The 18,673-nt window shown below is 39.4% G+C and overlaps 1 protein-coding gene across 1 annotated transcript in view; it reads right to left on the bottom strand.

Moving 5' to 3' along the window:
* Positions 1 to 18,673, bottom strand: part of ryr2a (ryanodine receptor 2a (cardiac)) — a 187,702-nt gene that overhangs the window by 27,722 nt on the left and 141,307 nt on the right. The window contains exons 82-92 of the mRNA XM_044338318.1: positions 18,565 to 18,671; positions 17,590 to 17,641; positions 17,379 to 17,429; positions 17,173 to 17,272; positions 16,502 to 16,581; positions 16,026 to 16,102; positions 15,386 to 15,459; positions 5,258 to 5,338; positions 4,600 to 4,688; positions 766 to 894; positions 203 to 307 (exon numbers count right to left, since the gene is read on the bottom strand). Of these exons, the coding sequence (XP_044194253.1) occupies positions 203 to 307; positions 766 to 894; positions 4,600 to 4,688; positions 5,258 to 5,338; positions 15,386 to 15,459; positions 16,026 to 16,102; positions 16,502 to 16,581; positions 17,173 to 17,272; positions 17,379 to 17,429; positions 17,590 to 17,641; positions 18,565 to 18,671 (945 nt within the window). The remainder of the gene's footprint in view (positions 1 to 202; positions 308 to 765; positions 895 to 4,599; positions 4,689 to 5,257; positions 5,339 to 15,385; positions 15,460 to 16,025; positions 16,103 to 16,501; positions 16,582 to 17,172; positions 17,273 to 17,378; positions 17,430 to 17,589; positions 17,642 to 18,564; positions 18,672 to 18,673) is intronic.

Genomic DNA, 18,673 nt, shown 5'->3' with positions numbered 1-18,673 from the left:
TTGGAGGTTTTCAGGCATCTGTTTTAAAGTATTTTTTTAGCAACATCTCTTTTGAGATGTGACAGGAAATGACATGAGGTAGAGGGCATGGCATGCCACAAAGGCTTCCTGGCCAGACTCAAACAGGAGACATTATAATTAAATGATCAACATCTTAGTCCCCTAGTCCACTGAAGCCCCACACTTTGTGAATTTAACTCACCTGAGACAATTTCATTTGCATATGAGCGAAGACATGTAGAAAACCAACCACAGCGTCCCACAGACGACTATGGGCCAAACTCTGCTGGTTGCCAGTACACGGTCCCTATAACATCATTAGTAACAATAAGTCACATTACCATCAACAATCTGATATCAGTTTTATTCAACAGGAGTTTTCTAGATTTAAATGTGTTGTTATTTTTTCACAGATACTGCCTTTAAGAATTGCAGAATATTGATGTTATATTGGTTTCCAACTGTTCATCTTCCCACATAGTAGAAATATATTTTTATTACCTTTTATTCAAACTCTGCCTTCAAATTAATATTATCAGAGATATCTCCTCATCCCTTTTTTATTTAAGCATTGGGATAAAGAAATGGCTGTCACAATGAAAATTAACTTCATAATTGATAATATCGAGACTGCTCTTAACAACTTCCTTCAAAATCATTTAAGCCCTTTTCATCAACTTTTGAGAATATTTTAAGGACTGGAGCTGTTATTTCCTTCTATATAACAGTGACATCAACAGTGATAACAGCAGTTGCTTGTCGTACCTGGATGTACTCTGTGAGTGTATTGAAAACCTGCTTGGCCACGTTTATTGCTTTGGAGAAATTCCTCTGGCCCTGCTCGTCTATGACATCTTTCCCAGAATAATACCAGTAGAAATCACTGATAGACTCCTAGAGAAGAGTGAAGAGGGAGGGCAGGAGGAGTAAAAGGAGGAGGCATGGGAGGGAAAGTTAGAGAGAGAGATTAAAAGAACGAATCAGACTAATCACACTACAAGAATTGAAGTTACTGTTTTTATTGCTTTTATAATAATATAAAAATATATTATTAGTATTATTAGTAGTGGAGGCAGAGTATATAACAGTGTATAAAGACACAATATAAACCATAGTATAAACCATAAAAAACAGACGTAAAAAAACAAGTCTGAAAAATTCAGAACCTGGATATTGTGTTTTAATAGTTTTGGCCACCATTTGGACTATAACTTACAATAACTTATGAGGACATGTTTGCTTTAGTCCAAGTGACATTCCATACAGTAATACTCCAGTAGTAAATTGTGTCTTTGGAGGTTAGAGTGAAGATGAACATTCAAAAACTGCATTGTGTAACTGCAACTGTGCACAACAGTAAATACACACAAGTATACAGTACAAGTAATTAATAATCAGTGATTGGGCTGTGCAATTTGGAGAGAGGAGATGTATACACTTGAGAGTGGGAGACAGGTAATTATTGGTGACGAATGCCTAGGATACTGTCACAAGGTAAGGGCAAGACTATTAGTTTGCTAATCTTTTGTATGTGTCAAAGTTTGCAAAAACATGCATGACCTGAAGATCCACCAAGCCAAAATAATAATGCTTAAGGGGAGTGGGGGTGCTGTGGTTCAGGTAGTACAGCAGGTCAGCTCCATTAAGGAGCAGCAGGTGACAAGAAACAGGAAACAGCAGGCAGTACAAGGGAGCAAGGGAGAGGAATAGGACCACTTTAGCAGATCTTGGAACACTGTGAGGAAGCAGGGGCAGAGACAGAGCCAGGAAGTGAAGGGTATTTTGGACAAATTCCTTTCAGTTCACCAAGAAACTGCTTAGGCAGAACTGAAGTGGCCACCTGGCATCCTTGAAAGAGGAGATCAACCATTACTTCAACAATATCTACACCATCAACACCAAGGAGCCAACCTTGAAGGAGATCGCAAGCACTGTTGAGTAGTTCAGGGCTATCTTACTCCTCAGTATTGCAAGATATTCTTCAGTATTGTTGCTTGACAAATAAAGGAGTACCTCCTGAAAACTCCATTAACACCTTTTCTTCAGAAAAGGGGAGTCCCAAAGGTCCCAGGGTGTTCACTCTGCTGATGTGAGAGGCAAGAGACGGTCGTGGAGACCTGGTCCTCACCATTGTGTATCACTCTATACCCCTAAAGCTGGTGGAAACATTGCTGGTTCAGCATCATATTCCAGGTTAGATCAGGGATTTGATTCTGGACTATTACAATTGGTTTAGCCTCAGAGTCACTCCCAGAACAATAACATCAGCATGGCATCAACTGGACAGGGAGTACCACAGGAGTACCACAAAGTCTAAGCAGCACTGCCTTGTGTTGGCAGAGGAACAAGCTACAGCTCCCCTTGAGCATGACAGGGGAGTTTGTGGTTACCCAGGCAAGGGAGCAGCTGGTATATAGAGACCTCTCTGACATCATAAGAATCTAATGCTGGCACTGAAGTCAGGACTGGGAGAATGTGGAGGACACAAGAGGAGGTTGACCAGACTGAGTGTGCTGTGGTGCCACAATGGTATCAAGCTAGGCAGGGTTTGATTGCGTTACAAGACCACACTATTAGAGAGCCCAAGGCAAAAGAGCAGAATGTTAACTTAGGGAGGCAGCTGAAGTTCCCAGAACTTATTGCAGAGACCATACTCAGGCCAGACATGGTCCTGACGTCTGAAACAACAAGGCAAGTGGTCCTGCTAGAAGTGACTGGAGGGCACAAGTTTGCCCAAGCCACACCATTGCACTGGGTGACATGTTCCTTCACCACAAAGATTACAATCATGGTAGTTTGTTTAGAATTGACTCCAAGGACTAATGACAGCAATCATGTTTTCAGTCTCTGAAGAGTAGTTCCATGTATGGCAGATGCCACTGAGCATGTGCAGGAATTCGGTTCCATTTCCAGTCCTTCTTGTTGTGCTACATATTATCTTTGTTCTTCCGTGACCATAACATGTGTGACAAAGGAGCATGTCACCTAGTGCAGCAGTGTGGCTCATCAACTTGCTTTTAGTAGTTTTTTTTTTTAGTAGTAGTTTCAGGACAACACTGGAGGTCCATGGCACAGAAGAATATGATATATCAGGCATTAGATAAACAATACTTGTAAGTAGATCAATTTAGTTGGTTTGGCTCTGCAAATAACATTTGTTGACAATAAGAAAAATGTACAGGAAACCAGCAGCCATATCCCTTAAAATGGTTGAAGCAGGAGCAGGAGCAGGAGTGCTACCTCATCAAGGCAGTCTACTAGGGCCAGCAAGGAGCATGAACACAATGGGAGGCCACCATAAGCAGAGGCATCAGCTGGGCAGACATCTAGCGAACTGTGCAAGCACGGCTCAGCTTCTTGATAAGGGCAACATATGACACCCTTCCATGTCCCTGAAACCTACCCAAGTGGTTTGGGAGAGAGATCAAGTGCCTGCTGTGTGGCGACAACAGTACAGGCCTCCAGCACATCCTGTGAGGGTGTAAGGTTGTGCTGGCACAGGGGCGCTTCAGGTGGCGGCACAACCAGGTGCTGAGGAAGCTGGTGGAGCTGTTGGAGAAGTGCACGGTAAGGGGAAACAACTCCTCACGTCACCATAAATTGTTGATTCCCTTTGTCAAGCCAGGAGAGAATTGACAGAAGCTAGGAGCAGGAAAGACAACATCTCTGCTTACTCCTGGAAAGGCATGGGAAATGCTTGTTGACCTGGGCAAGCAGCTAGTTTTCCCACCTGAAACCACACAAACAACTCCCAGACCAAATGTCGTGATGTGTCCCACGGCTGCCAAGAACGTCCTCATCATTGAACTTACTATCCTTCGGAAGGACGGGATACCAGCAGCACATACATTCAAGCGGCTCAAGTACTGAACTGACAGTAGATTGCAATGAAGCTGGCTGGACCGCAACCATCCACCCAGCGGAAATCAAATGGAAGGGCTTTGTGGGCAAGTCAGCAATCCAACTTCTCTGTGCAGCTGGAATGACCGGGGCCAGCCTACAGAGGGACATCAAAAAACTGGCAGAAGAGGTTGAGAAGTCAAGCTACTGGTTTTGGCTTCAGAAGAGGAACAGCTTTTCAACACCCCAATAGTAGTAGCTGCAGGGGCTTTCAGGGAGATGTCCCCAACTGGCCATTGCCCCCTCCCCCACTGAGAGATGTTCTAGGTAGGGGGCAAAACATCAGTTCTAGGTAGGGGGCAAAACATCAGTGAACGGTGGCTCCAGCTGATGACCCTGCAGATTACCCAGTGTACACTGTTGGAGGCGCAGCAGGCAAAGATGCCAGGAAGCAAGAACACCACCTGTACAACACACCTTTGCAATGAAGCTGTGCGTAAAATGTTATCATAATTTGAAAAATGGCCAAAACTAATAATATGAAAGAAAATCTTAAAAGAAAAAATAAGAATTTCTTTTAAGATTAGACTTTAGCTGTTCAGTAAATCATGTTCATACTGACATGTCTTTGAGAAGCAATCTTAAATTTCACTAAATGGTTTTTAGTCAGGCCTGAATGAGAATTTTTAAGACTTCATTTCATTAGTTTCAGGAAAATATATTGTTTACAAACTGCAGAAGTGATGAGAGCGAGCTAACCTGGACTCTTAGAAGGTAGTCGACAGTCGAGATAATGATGTTGACGGTTGTATTGTTCCCCGTTTGTGTCCTCAAGTAGTTCTGGAAGTCTGGAACAAGGATATCGCAAACTATTGCAATTTTCCATTTGTAAAATGTGTTCAAATGAATAAATACAGTGGTGATAATCTTTCACTAAAATATTCTACAAAATATTATGTTAAGCCTCAGACCTCAGATAATAATCCATACAGAGGAAAGCTAATAGTGTTGAAAATTTTAAATCCTTTGAGTAAATCTGCATTTATCAGTTGCAGATTTTACTGGTTGAAGAAATAAATTTCCAATATTCTTTTCAAACTGCAATCACACTGTCTTCGTTGCGAAACGGAAAGTTATATAACAGAGGAAATAGCATTAAAACAATGATGTCAGCTCAACAATTTTAATATATTGGAATGTGGCTTGAGTGGGAAGTGAGAAGAACGTTCTCACATTACCCTCTCGTAAACTAGTGTGCCAGTCTAGTTTAACCAGCACATAAATATGGTGCAACCTCATAATAAATGTTGACAAAGACTGTCTGAATGGTTAACACTTAAAGATCATTTGTAAATGTACTTAACAGTGAGATGCTCAGCCATATTCCTAGATGAAATCTAAGAACTTGCACACACACCTGAGTTGTGTCCTTCACAGAGGAGCTGCAGGAAGCGGAAAAGGTCACAGGTGAACTCATCATCCTGCATGACCTTCTCACCTGGCCGGAGAGAAGAAACACACACAGCCACACACATACATGCACACACATACATACACAGACAGACACATGCAGACACACATATGCACAAGCACATACATAGGTATGCACAAACGTACACACGAGAACACGGGCATGGGCAAACACACACATTCATATAAACAGACACACATACACATAAAGAAAGTCAGAGAACAGTGAAGACAAAAGCAGACAACAAAGAGGAAAGGGATAGACAGACAAGAAGATGGAGAGTGAAGAAGTATTAAAAAGAGATGGTGCTAATGTGAGAAAATCCCCAGTGTTATCTTTCAGTGACTGAAAGGTGTATGGTCATAATACAACCTTCTTGAAAAACACACGCAGATAAAAAAAACCAAAAAACAAAAAAAACACACACACACACACACACACACACACACTTGGATGAGCAGTGGGCAGCCACAGCACTTGGTGGTGGACTGAAGTGGACTGGTCTTTAAACTGCAGCATTTTATAGTCAGGTATGGGTTTAGTCTCTTTTCATGTCTTCTTACAGCTGTTGTATATGATTTGAGGGAAAATGTGTCAGTTGCTGCTGTCATTTGTAGATTCTGCATAAATTTGAAACACATTGGGGAAGTTGAGGACATCTGCTCTGACTGTGCTAAAATGCTGCTTTGAACCATGGAATGCAAAAGGAAAAGAGGGTCAGAGAAAGGAAGATGAGACACCACACAATAACTTAATACAATAATATCAACATAAATATTACATCAATACAAAATGACGACAAACTGGACTGGGCTGAGGGAGAGAAATCTGTAGGTCTAAAACAAGACTGAAAGTGCAGTTTTCTTTTTCTTTTTCAGTAAATGTGCAATTATAGATCAGTCCCACCAAGATGTCAGAGTTTTCATTTTATTTTTCATGACCCAAAATAACTGAATTTGCTTCACTTTTTTTCCCCCCAGACTTTTTCTGATGTCCACTTGTGTAATGGAAGAAAAGTGTAATGTGATTGTGTTTGATTGTATAATAAATTGTGGTAGAGGAAAAAAGACAACTAGAAGCAAACAACACAATTCTTAAAATAAATGAGTGCTAATCATAATACATTGTAACTTCTAATATAATCTGGGTGTGGGTCATGGTGGCAATGGGCTAAGTAAGAAAGCCTAAACAGCCTTCTTTCAAGTAACAGCCTTCTTTTACTCCTAGGAGATCATTACCTAAATCCCCCCCAATGCGATTTAGTTCTTTTCTGGGTCTCAGGGATCTATTCTTGTGTCCTCCACCTCCAGAGGAAAGTGTCTAGTTACCCCCCTATTCAGATGCCTGTACCCCCTCAATTGGCTCATTTCAATGTGAAGACACACTGGTTCCATTTATGACTTGGTTCAGCAGCTCACTCCCAACTTGAAGGTAGCAATCCAAGCTTTTTTCTGCACTGAATCATGGCGGGTGGTACTGACACTTTTCTTGGTTACTTTATACTCAGATGCTAACTGTTCCAGTATGTGCTGCAGGTCTTGGACTGATAATGCCAGCAGAACTACATCATCTGCAAAAGATGTAGTCCCAAGGTCAACACACTGGACACACTCTGCCTCTCGGCTGCACCTTGAGATTCTGTCCACAAGACAGCCTGAGCAGTTTGATCATAAGGCTCCAACAGGTCCCAAAAGCACAAGTAGACTGGGTGGCCAAACCCTGCACGAGTAAAGAGCTAGCCCACTGTTCCACAATAGGGATAGAGTCTGCATTGCTCCTTCTGACTTTGAGGTTTGACAACACTGTCCTGAGTCATAACTTATGCCTGAGCCTATGCCAGGGCTTTGCCAGGGAAACTAAGCAGTGAGATACCCCGATAGTCGGAGCACACCTTTCATCTCCGCATGACACTGAAGCAGTGTGTCAAACAAGACAGCCTATCGAGAGCCCTCAGAATCTCTGGGTGAATTCTGTGTTACCATGCCACTGTAGAGCTACCTCAGTGACCTCACCAGGGAAATTAAAGCTTACCCCGAGTCCTCCAACTCTGCCTCCTCTATATAGGATGTGTTGGTCACATTCGGGAATTATTGAAGGTGAAACCACAGTCGAGGTTAGCGGTTCACTTCCCCTGGTTAAAACAGCCCGGAGCAGGCCCTGTGTTCCCCTCTCTCAGTCATCTAAAGCCAGAACTTTTTTGAGGTCAACCCATGGTCCTTCTCCATGGCCTCCCCAAACTCCCACATCAGTTTTTGCTTGCATGACCGCAAAAGCCACTGTCTCTCTGGTAAATCTAAGTGGTTGGTGAGGATTGCTGTAATTGTCCATAGCTTCTGGTTGTGAATCAGATTTTTATTTGTAAAGTGGAGGATTGGTCAAAATTTTAAGTGCTCACAAATAATATGAGAATTGGTTGAATTGGTGTAACTCATGTGATGCAGGGTCTTATGCGTACATTCCTGGGTGGACTGATGGATGGAGCAGGTAAGACTTCTTGAAATTAGACTTTAACAAAGTGTACTCTACAGTTATTGATACTATGGCAATAAAGTTATTTTAATATTTGTCTAGGTATAATCTTTTGAATAGTTAAATGTCTCAACAACAGCATGTTGTCTCATCTTTCTCATTTTTTAATATAATAGTGATTAAGTTAATGCTGTATTTCTAACCAAAACAGATTGCTACTGTTTTGGAATGACTCACAATTTGTTTCTAAAGCACTTTCAGTCTCATTCCCAACACAGTGATAAACCAGATGAGGGGGATATATTTTTCACAACTGAAATAAAATGATGGGACCATATTAACTTTATAATCTTAATATCTCAATAAGTGCATCTCTGTGTTAATGCGCTATAACAATTGACAAGCTGAGGATGTGGTCTAAGAGCACAAAAAACTTCCTCTGATCTAAGTTTTCAATACTTTATATAGTTAAACTACAACTACAAATAAATCATGAAATAAAAATACAATACTAAATTGAAAATAAGTCAAAACATAAAATCATAAAAAAAGGAACGGGTTATTCAAATGAAGAGTTTCTTCATGTAAGTAAAACAGTCATGAAGGACAAGTACACTAACTACAGAACACAGCTCAGCCAGTAAACAGAGAGAAGAAGATGGGAGGAAGGCAGGAAGAAGGAAGGAGACAAGGATCTGATCTTCACCCTCCTCCACTCGCAGAGCAGAACGGCCAAAAACAGCCACTAAAAACTCCAAAGTGCAACACTTACAGAGAAAACAAGAAGAGGTAGACCAAACAGAACGGATGAAAAAGAGATGAGAAACAAGCAGGGCTGCAAATATTTCTATTTTTGATCTTGATTTTTTTTTTGTGATGAACCTATACATGAAATGCGTCTAAAATCTTTAAGTCAATTAAAATGTCACTTTTATTTGTACTAGTACAGTATTTCCTAATCTTTGTCTTAATGCATGATCAGTCATATTATACAGTTTAATCAACCAATAACATTTTCAAGCATACCCCGACCTCTAGCCTGCCAAGCCTCTGTTCCAAATGTAGCTTGTTTAGACACTGTGTTGAACTGTGTTGTCTTTAGGCAGTTTAAGCTTGATAACAGGCGACTTATTAACTTGAATGAACTGTTAGTTTTGGCTTTGTAACTAACCAACATTTAGGGTCATTTAAATGAAACCTGATGGCCTTATGTTTTCTAACAATAATACAAATGTTCTGGGGTTTTTTTTGTTTGTTTGTTTTGTTTTCATAAAAGAACAAAATTGATACTACATCTATTTACTTATCACTTATTTCTTATTACTTATATTTTCAACTGTTGGCTCTGTTTTGTATTTCTAAAATTCTAATATTTTAGTTAGCATTAGGTTAAGAGTTTGGTTCATACACTGATTTAAGTAAAATGCATTTTTTGAGTGTCTAACTGTTAATATATGCATATGGTATAAACAGGATTGTATAAATTGTCTAATTTAGTTATTTATACGACAATCGAGGAAATTAATTTCTTAAAATGTTATGCTGCATTAATATGCTGATATTTTTGGCCACATTGGGGGAGTGGAACAAGCACTAAATACAACATTGACATATTATAGCCTCATAAACTTACATGGTAAAACATGTTAGCAAACAGTTGCTTAATTAACCATCCAGCAGGCACAAAGCAACATTGGTATTCATTTGGAGTTGTGGCTGTTTGCAGCAAACTTGGTCGGTCTGCTGTTTGGTGCTGGGCAGGTAATGTACAGTGGGTTTATCAGAACTGAAGACAGCTGCTTACTGCTGCTGGAAACAAGGTTGATAAGAGTCATGAGTCTAACCTAAAACAGTAAAGCTATGGACCATAAAACTGAGCTGACGGGAAATAATTCTCTGTAGGTTTTATATTACACAATCATTTGATGAATATGAATATTATTATTATTATTAATAATAATTATAATTATTGCAGCCCTAGAGTGAGTCATAGTGGCTGAGAACACAGAGGGGATTGTACACTTCACAACAGATAACAACCAGCACAATAACCATCTCAATTACTGAGACACAACAACCAGCTGACTTTAGGTTGACTACATGACAGAGAGGGTAGAGGTCAAGGATGAGGGTGGGGGACGGTAAATACTCATATTAGTAATATTTAGAATGTGCCAGATACTGTACAAATCCTGAGAAGGAAGCATACATGGGTTTTGTTTTAGATGGCAGGCTGTGGCATTACAGCTACACTCCTACTACTTCTGCCTGGTGATTTCATTATTTCAGTGTTAACATCTTATATTCCAAAACAAGTTATCAGGAATATCATCAGTTTGTTATTGTGGAAGAGAATGACATAACACATTTTCCATGAAGAGTCAAAAGTGGGCTAAGACTTTAAAAGAGACCAACTACAAAACCAACCAGAGAGCCGAGTTATAATTGGCCTACCAAAAAGAGATTAGAATGGTGAGGGGAAGGCAGAGAAGTAGCTACAAGCACAGAGCAGGTAAAGGATGAGGTTTGAAGGTCTATACTCAGGACCTGGACAGAACTGACACAACAACTAACCAACTGTAGTGAAAGAGAGAGAGAAAGAGAGAGGGACCCACCAACACACAAGAAAATGGCAGAAGGCATAATTACCACGCTCATGAGTGATGACTGAGGAAGGGAAGAAAGTGCAGTAAACCAAAATGAGGAAAGGAAAGGAAAACGGGGGAGAAAGAAAGAGAGAAAGAAAGTAAGAAACAAAGAAAGAAACAAAAGATTACATATAGGGAAAAGAGCTGTAAAATTCCTAATTTTGATGTTTGGTCAACGTGAAAAAAGTGACAGAAAACCTACACAGCTGAGTAAAGCCCAGTAAGAGTCTGATAATATTTTCTTAATGGTTATATCTTTTGAGAAGAAAATTAAAAAACACAAGACCTTGTGCTTATTTTTAATGATTGTGGACACGAATCCACAGGAACCGGTTTGTTAAAAAGCTGGTTAGAAACAATACTTTGTATTTACAAGATAATAATGAGGTAATTGTGGTAGAAAAATAATATCACCTGTGTAAGTACTATGACATGTCATAGCAGGTGCAGTCATGTTTATTGCAAGAATTTGCAAGGATATAAAAAACAACTAAAATAGGATATAATGCAATTCAGTACAAGAACAACCAACGCTGTTTCTGAAAAAATTCAAGACAACATCATAAACTTTGAAAAGGAAATATATATTGTTTTGTATTGCATTATATTCTCAGGTGTTCCTACTATTTTCCTCTCCACTAATGTATAAATATTTATGCTGTAATCATCTACCTGTATTGAATACTAAGACAGTATTAACAATGATGCAGAAAAGATCTGTAGCGACAAATATGTTTTTTTTAAAAAACATGAAAATAATAAAAAATATATAGTAATCTACTCTACAATATGTAAGACTGTATAGAGACTTCCCAGGACTTAGCGTGAAACTTCTAAGGAGCCAATAAATAATGGTAATACCTTTTCTAGGTCATTGGGTTCTTATTTTGTCAGGTCCATCTTTTGATTCTTAAATGTGAAGGAACATCAGTTCTCTTTTTGTGATTTGATGAAAATGAAACAACTTTACTTGTCTAACAAGGGCATTGTTTGGATATAGAACATTCTAAACATGTTTAATTGACTTGGGTCAATTTAACATTTCCGAGCTATTATTTTGAAGGAACAGCACAGGAAGCATTTTAAAAATCCAGGGATTACCCTCAGCTCAATTTTTAAGATGTTATGTTTTATTCACCAAGGTTACATGTGCATGAGTATCCTGATAATGATCTGGTTTTCTGCATGTGAACACCATATCCCAGTTTTGAGAAACCTGGATATGCTATGGAGTACTCCCATGGAAACCAGGATATTAGGGCCTGTGAACACCTTATCCAGGTTTATGATCATTCTCTGCAATGCTCACAGGTGAGTCATCAAGGTAGTAACTCAAGTTACTAAGTAGTTGGTCAGTAAAACAAAATGATGTAATGATGATCAAAACACGAAAATGAAAAGAAAGTCTGACTTGAGTAATGCACATCATCAATTGCATTGTTTCTCATTTTCTATTACCAGTGATCAGATGAAGATATCCAGCAGTGGTGAGGGCAGAAGAGTTCAGACAGCCAGAAACTAAACTGTGGTCACTGCAACAGTTGATGTGACTCAGTTGGTACAGAAATGAGTGGCGGAGATAATGGGAAATCAAGACACAACTGCAAGCAGAGGATCATGTATCATGTGTACAGGGATATGAATAACCTGGTTTCTCATGCTCCATGTAAGAGATTCAAAACCAGGATACAGTACTAAGGTGCATGTAAAAGTACTCAATGTAACTCAATGTGACACGTGTAGCACATGTGGAATTCTGACACTTTGAGTTATTCAGTGAGATTGTATTAGAAAATAAAACCAGAGAACTCAATTTCTCACAGAGATTATAACGCATATCTCTAATTATACAATAGTTACTAGTCTAGGCAGTGAAAAATATTGTATAATGACTTCTGTGGCTCTGGATTCACTTAAAGGTGCAGTGTGTAGAATTTAGTGGCATCTAGTGGAATGGACTTGGCAAAAATGGAATATTCATAAGTATGTTTTCATTAGTGTATAATTCCATGAAAATTCCATGTTTTCGTTACCTTAGAATGAACCTTTTATATGTACATAGAGAGTGGGTCCCCTTCCACGGAGCCCGCCATGTTGCAGCCCCGTGAGAGTTTTGCAGCCACCATAGGTTCTCCTACACGCTTGGAAGGGGAGGGTGAGGGGAGGGGTATTCAGTTGGCTGCAATCTGCAACTTCACTGTTAGGTGCCACTAAATCTTACACACTGGTCCTTTAAGTAATTTCCGTTTAGACTTAGAAACTACAAGTTTAAAGTTGTATTGGAGTTTGAAAGATGTCAGCCTCACAGGGAGGGAAATCTAAAACAGGGTGCCATTGTCTTTCAAAATGATGCACATGACTGTTCTAAAATGACTTAGTACGTGCAAGTATACATTCAGGTATCACGTGTGATTTGTGACTCCAGGAAATAAAGAGTTAAAGTATAACCATTATGTGGGATGAAACTGGAGTATAAAATGAAGTCAGGACTATTATATAACTATATATAGGTTTGGGATTTTTTGTAACAAAAATGACTGGAACCAGTAAATTCTAGATCATTGATGCACCTATTATAACATGATAACAAATACACATATTTACCTTTATGTACAATTATTACCTCAAAATTACCCAATAAATACAATTTTATTACTGCATTTGAAGGTCTACCGCTACAGAAAATCAGTTTAAAAATATAAGATTGTTAAAGGGTTGCCTACATGAACATAACTGATGTAAATTTTGAAAAGTATAAGTAAGCACGCAAAAATATGACTGAATAATTGTGACAAATAATAAGCAACAGGCAAATCAAAAGCACAGACACTTGTACATAATGAAATCAAACATGATGCATGTTAATGACAGGTTATACCGCATTACCACTTGACTCAATGTTCAACAAAATGCTCAACCCAAGTGAGAAATGGGACAAAGCAAAATACGGAATGATGATTGACAAGGACAAAAAGAACCTCCATGTATAAAGAATAACAAGATCTACATGTGACGCTAAAGTGTATATTTCTACTGGCGGACCTACTTTAATGATCACTTTCTACAAGGTTATCAGTGCTGGAGACCACTCCAGAACATGCAGATTTACAGCATGTGTTCAGTATTTTCATGCAATGATATTTTGAATTGGAGGAAAAAGGTTTTCCTTTAGCTATCTTAGAATCGACTTTTTAGCATTGTCACTGGATCCTTTGGTTTTTCATGGGGAGATTTAAAGTGAAATGAAAAATTTAAAAATTCAATCCAGTGTATCAGTGTTAATTATTCATTTATTTGTTGTTACACGCTAAAATATAACCTCATCGAGATTTAATAACTCATCTCGGGTGGTTACATAAATGTATCCGATCAGATGTGATTTGGGGTGACTAGCTGACCTCGTCCATCATATAAAACCACATTTAAAGGTAAAGTCAGCGATTCTGGAGAAAGATTGTTCAGTACACTTTTTGTTAAATTCAGCAAATATCTCCTCACGGTCCGCTAGCTGTCTGTTCTGTGTGTTCGCTGATACACAGCTCTGGCTCTGTAAATGGGCATGAAAACATGATGGCTCGGGGCCACACAAAACTACTCCAGCCAATCAGCAACAGGGGGTGTTCGTACTTGTGCACAGGACAGGATGGAGTCATCAGAGCGTTCGTCTGTGTGAAGACATGACAGTCTCCTGTCTCCAGCACCCACTGAATTGTGGTGGAGGGCTGGTGAACTGGAGAGAGAGAGACCGTGGCCAATTCACATAGAAGGCGTTTTCTCACGTTACATATACGCTTCCATTTTATTAAATGTATTGATCCACACTGAATCAAATACAGTCTCACCGAGATCTCCTGTGTTTTTTGAGCTCCGAGTTTGTTTCTGTCACGTTTAGCGAAACATAATCTGAGCAGGCAGCTGTTTAAATCACACAAATATCTTGTTGTATATATGTTTTGAACTCATTACCATATCAATGAATTAATGAATACAAACACTGTTGATTTCCTCCCATGGAGCTGACATGCAAACTATTTTGGTTCAGTAAATTTCTGCTGACAGTCAGCCTGGTGAAGGCTGTTTGTCCGGCTACTGTCCTCTCAGCTCTCCAGGAGCTGCAGCTGACAATTGGCTGCGTCTGTGGACAGAGACGCTGAACGCAGGTCGAGTGAGAAGTGGGGAGAGTGTGGGTGGACTGTTTGCTCACATAACACAATTTTTTCCCCAGTGACAATGTGTGAAAGGAACAGAAGTAACTCTACAGCTGACGGATAGCTCTGGATTCCGCCATGTTTCTCTTTTGGTCGTCGCCTTGGCAATATGCGTCCATGAAGGAGCTTCTGAAGGAGCAGGAAGGGAGGGGTGTATTTGTTTGGGTGTTTAGTTCAAATATCAACAATCTTTCTCAAGAATGACTGACTCTACCTTCAACCATTAGCTTGTGCGTAGCTAACAGAGTAATATAGTAGGAGGTTTGTGTTTGGATTTCCGCTGGCAAAACAGTCTCCTACAGCTCTGTACTGTGCTGTGTTTGCTAAGCTACACCCACCTTTTAGTGATCCAATCACATCTGTCAGATTTCATCTTAATCACCCTTATTACTAAACCCCTCCAATATATTCAGTTTGACTGAGAAATATGCCACATGACTGAAGATGCTCTTTTTCTGTTTCACTGTGATTAAAATGTAACATCCTAAGGTAATTACAGTGTCCTTTAAGAATTTCATCTGCACCTGGTGAAGAAAAGGTTTTCATCAGTATACTATATGCCTTCAGAAAATGTCCAGGTTAGGCCTGGCCTTCTCACAGTAAATTCAAATGTACTTAATTTTTAAGTTTAGGGGTGAGAGCAACTACACCTAAAGACAGGCTCAATAAACTCTCCTTTCTACTGCTATTACCATTAATTAAAAATAAATGAATATTGTTGTTTAAAGTTGAAACATAGTGAAGCTTACCTGATCCCTCCTCTGTCACCATTCCCAGTCCTTCTGCTTTGTTCTGCCTCTCAAATGCATTTAGATCCAGAACACTGAAACAAAGCATTTAGTTGAAATTAAAATTCAGTAAATCTGTTTAGTAGTTTATGTTCCTTTTTCAATTATTTTTTTTTTACAGTCAACACTTTTTTTCTTAAAAAAAAAAACAAAAAAAAAAACCACTTGCTCTGACTGTTCTTGGAGTGAGCCTCTCCAAAGCACCTACACTAATAACCCATAAACCAACCCAGTTGCAGGTTTAAAGGGGCACTCCACATATTTTACAAATAAAGTTCAGTTTACTCTGTTGATGTCATTAGGCTTATCTCGGCTCAGTCTGTTTTTCAAACAGGGGGCATGGAGGTTGTTAAGACATGAGCATTTACCTGACAGGGAGGGTCAAACAAAATAATGCTAAATGTTCCCTTATGGGAAATGTAGGATCCAGTGTTGGTGGAACCTGTCCCTTAAGAACGAAAATATCTCAGCTTCTGTTGCTTCAACTTCAACCATTCATTTTTAATCTGTCTCTCGTGAGTCCCCAGACGTTACTGAAGTACTAGAGCACTTATTTAATATTTTGCATTTGTTTCAGTTCTGAGGCAGGGAGCATTCAAACCTGCATGACTGCATCAGACCAGCCAGGCTCTGAAAGAAGCCCACATCCTTCTTGTCTTTTAGATAATCCAGCATTTTCTGTCAAAGACACAGAGAAAGGCCACAGAAGGTGGTTATACGTTGACTGAATTCACCTTTGAAACAAGCGCAGACCAAAAACTCTCCAACAGAGTCTCAACAAACACTATACATCTCACAGGAACACTGGATTGGATCATTGCACATATTGTCCAGGTGTTCGTGTTATTGTGTCCATGTCTCTTATGTAATTTGTTATCAGAGTGTAGATACATGTGGCATAAACATAACCTTGTACAGACAAAATGTCACTGTCAAAATTATATCCAAATGTAATATATAGCCTACCCAATACAAATACAAACAGTATCAATAATAAAATAACACAACTGACCATATGAATGATAAAAAAAGCCTGTGAGTAAAACTATATTTTCAGTAGTAAGTACACAGTGATACCTGCTGTACAGTAGAGTTTCCTCCATTGAGAATAGCTATGCCCAGCTTCAGAGTAGAGGCCACCATGGGACCCATCTCACCTGGTGAAAAGAAACCACACACAGAAAACATCTGACCATGGATGCTTTACAGTCTGCTAATTCTGCTTCCTCCCGTCCTCACTCCTCTGGCCTTTGACCTGGAAACTGATCGCGGTCCATTCGCTCGTGGATGTTCCAATCCCTTAAATGTGTCTCCGAGGAGACAAGGAACAAGGAGAGAGGAACCACAGGTGTATCCTGTGATGAAGATTTTTACCGGACGGCAAACCCTTTCAGTCAGGATGTTTATTGATTGGTCAGCTTTACTGCAATATTATTAATATTGCATGATTGAAATACTGTAGATTAGACAAACTACCTGAGGAAACAGAAATGACAGCACCGACAGTAACTTCAAGTTCAAACTATGAAATTCCATCCAGTACTGTGAGCAACACCTTCACATGTCACTGGAATGGTGTACACATTTCAAACTTTTACCATTACATTGAGAAACCACTTTGAGACATGTATTTGTCACATAAAACTCTTCCATTTAGTGCTCTTACAATTTAAATCATTCTCTAATATATAAAATCTGTCATTAAGGCCTAAAAGATCCAAGAGAAATCACTGAGGACTTGAACCTACCTTTGCTAGCACTGATGGTTTGAAGCACCATCTCAGCAGCCCCACGATCATGCAGTCGAGCCTGCTGATACAACAGCTTCTGCTTCTCCATCTCCTTTTCCTATTTATTTGCACAAAGGCATATGTTTAACAGGCAGTAGCATATCCATCTATAGCCCAGATTAACCATGGAGACTGACAGACACACAGAGTGACTGATCACCTACTTCAAAACTCTTCACTTCCTCTCCATCTTCATCCTCTTCATCATGACAACTCTGAGGGAAGGAGGGGTGATAAAAAAGAAAGAGACATATAGATGGCAAGGGATGATATGTTTCAAAGGCACAAATTAACATTGTCAATATGATCATTCTCTAACAAATCAGCAAATTAATTTCTAGATGATGAAAAGGTTTTTAGTCTTGGTGCAGTTACCTTAGCCATTATGTCAGCATAGGCCATGTAGAGATTATCCTCATCCAGTTTACTGCAACAGAAAATGCACACTTAAAAATTAGCATTTGATTACATAATTTATAGTGCATTAAGTGTTATTTTTATATATTATATATTTTATATTAGCATTGACTCAGTTATGTAAGAGATCTACTGGCACTGCTGATCCCACAAGCTAAATGTACACTACCCCTGCCCAGTGTTAACAAGGGGCTGGCAAAAGGAAGGTGAACATCTTGCAAGTCAGACAGAGCAAGATATGTTTCTGAGGACTCGGCAGACCAAACCAGACGTACAACACTAGTGAATAATGGCCTTAGATTTGACCGCTGGTCAGAGAGAGGACTCCTTGCTCACGTCACAATAACATGATGAATAAAATTATTTTGCAACAACTAAGAATACAAAAACTAAGACCCAACTGTATCAACTCGCTAAGCGACTCCATAGTAACATTAATATGTTGGATATTCATATATTTCTGGCTACTTGCAGGTAGCTGCTACATTTTGTCATTAATGTGTGTTGGTTTTTAGAGCCAACATGAACTCCACATTCCCTTTATTAATAAAAAGTATGTTTTGGAAATCCATTGAGACAAAAATGATGAGGGTCACATGACTGACTACTCAACTTTGAGCAAGCATGATCCCCGTGTGACAGATGACAGAAGCTTACAGGTGCCTTCGTTGGCCATGTGAGCTTAATCATATTTGTCTCAGCAGTGCCTCTCCCATACCCATGTCTCTCATGGGAAACATTTCTCCTCCTTTGGTTTTCACTGTTGCTTATTTGTCCTCCTGGTTGCCTTATACAGTGATATATTGGTAGGATAGTAATCTTTGACCTCCAGATATAATATTCCTTACATACTATTGCTTTATATAACTGAAACTTATGGCAGAACCTTGTATTTCTTATGTTGTATCATGTTTATATGTAAATAGAACCCACCACTTCTCTGTGAGGGCTGTTCTACTGAAGAGCTGAATGAGCTGATGCAGTGGATCGATGTGTTTCACCCCCTCCTCTTCCTCAGATGGCTCCTGTTCACCTGGTTTCT

Source organism: Thunnus albacares, chromosome 20 (assembly GCF_914725855.1).
Source record: "Thunnus albacares chromosome 20, fThuAlb1.1, whole genome shotgun sequence".
NCBI lineage: Eukaryota > Metazoa > Chordata > Actinopteri > Scombriformes > Scombridae > Thunnus > Thunnus albacares.
This window is presented reverse-complemented; position numbering and strand designations above follow the sequence as displayed.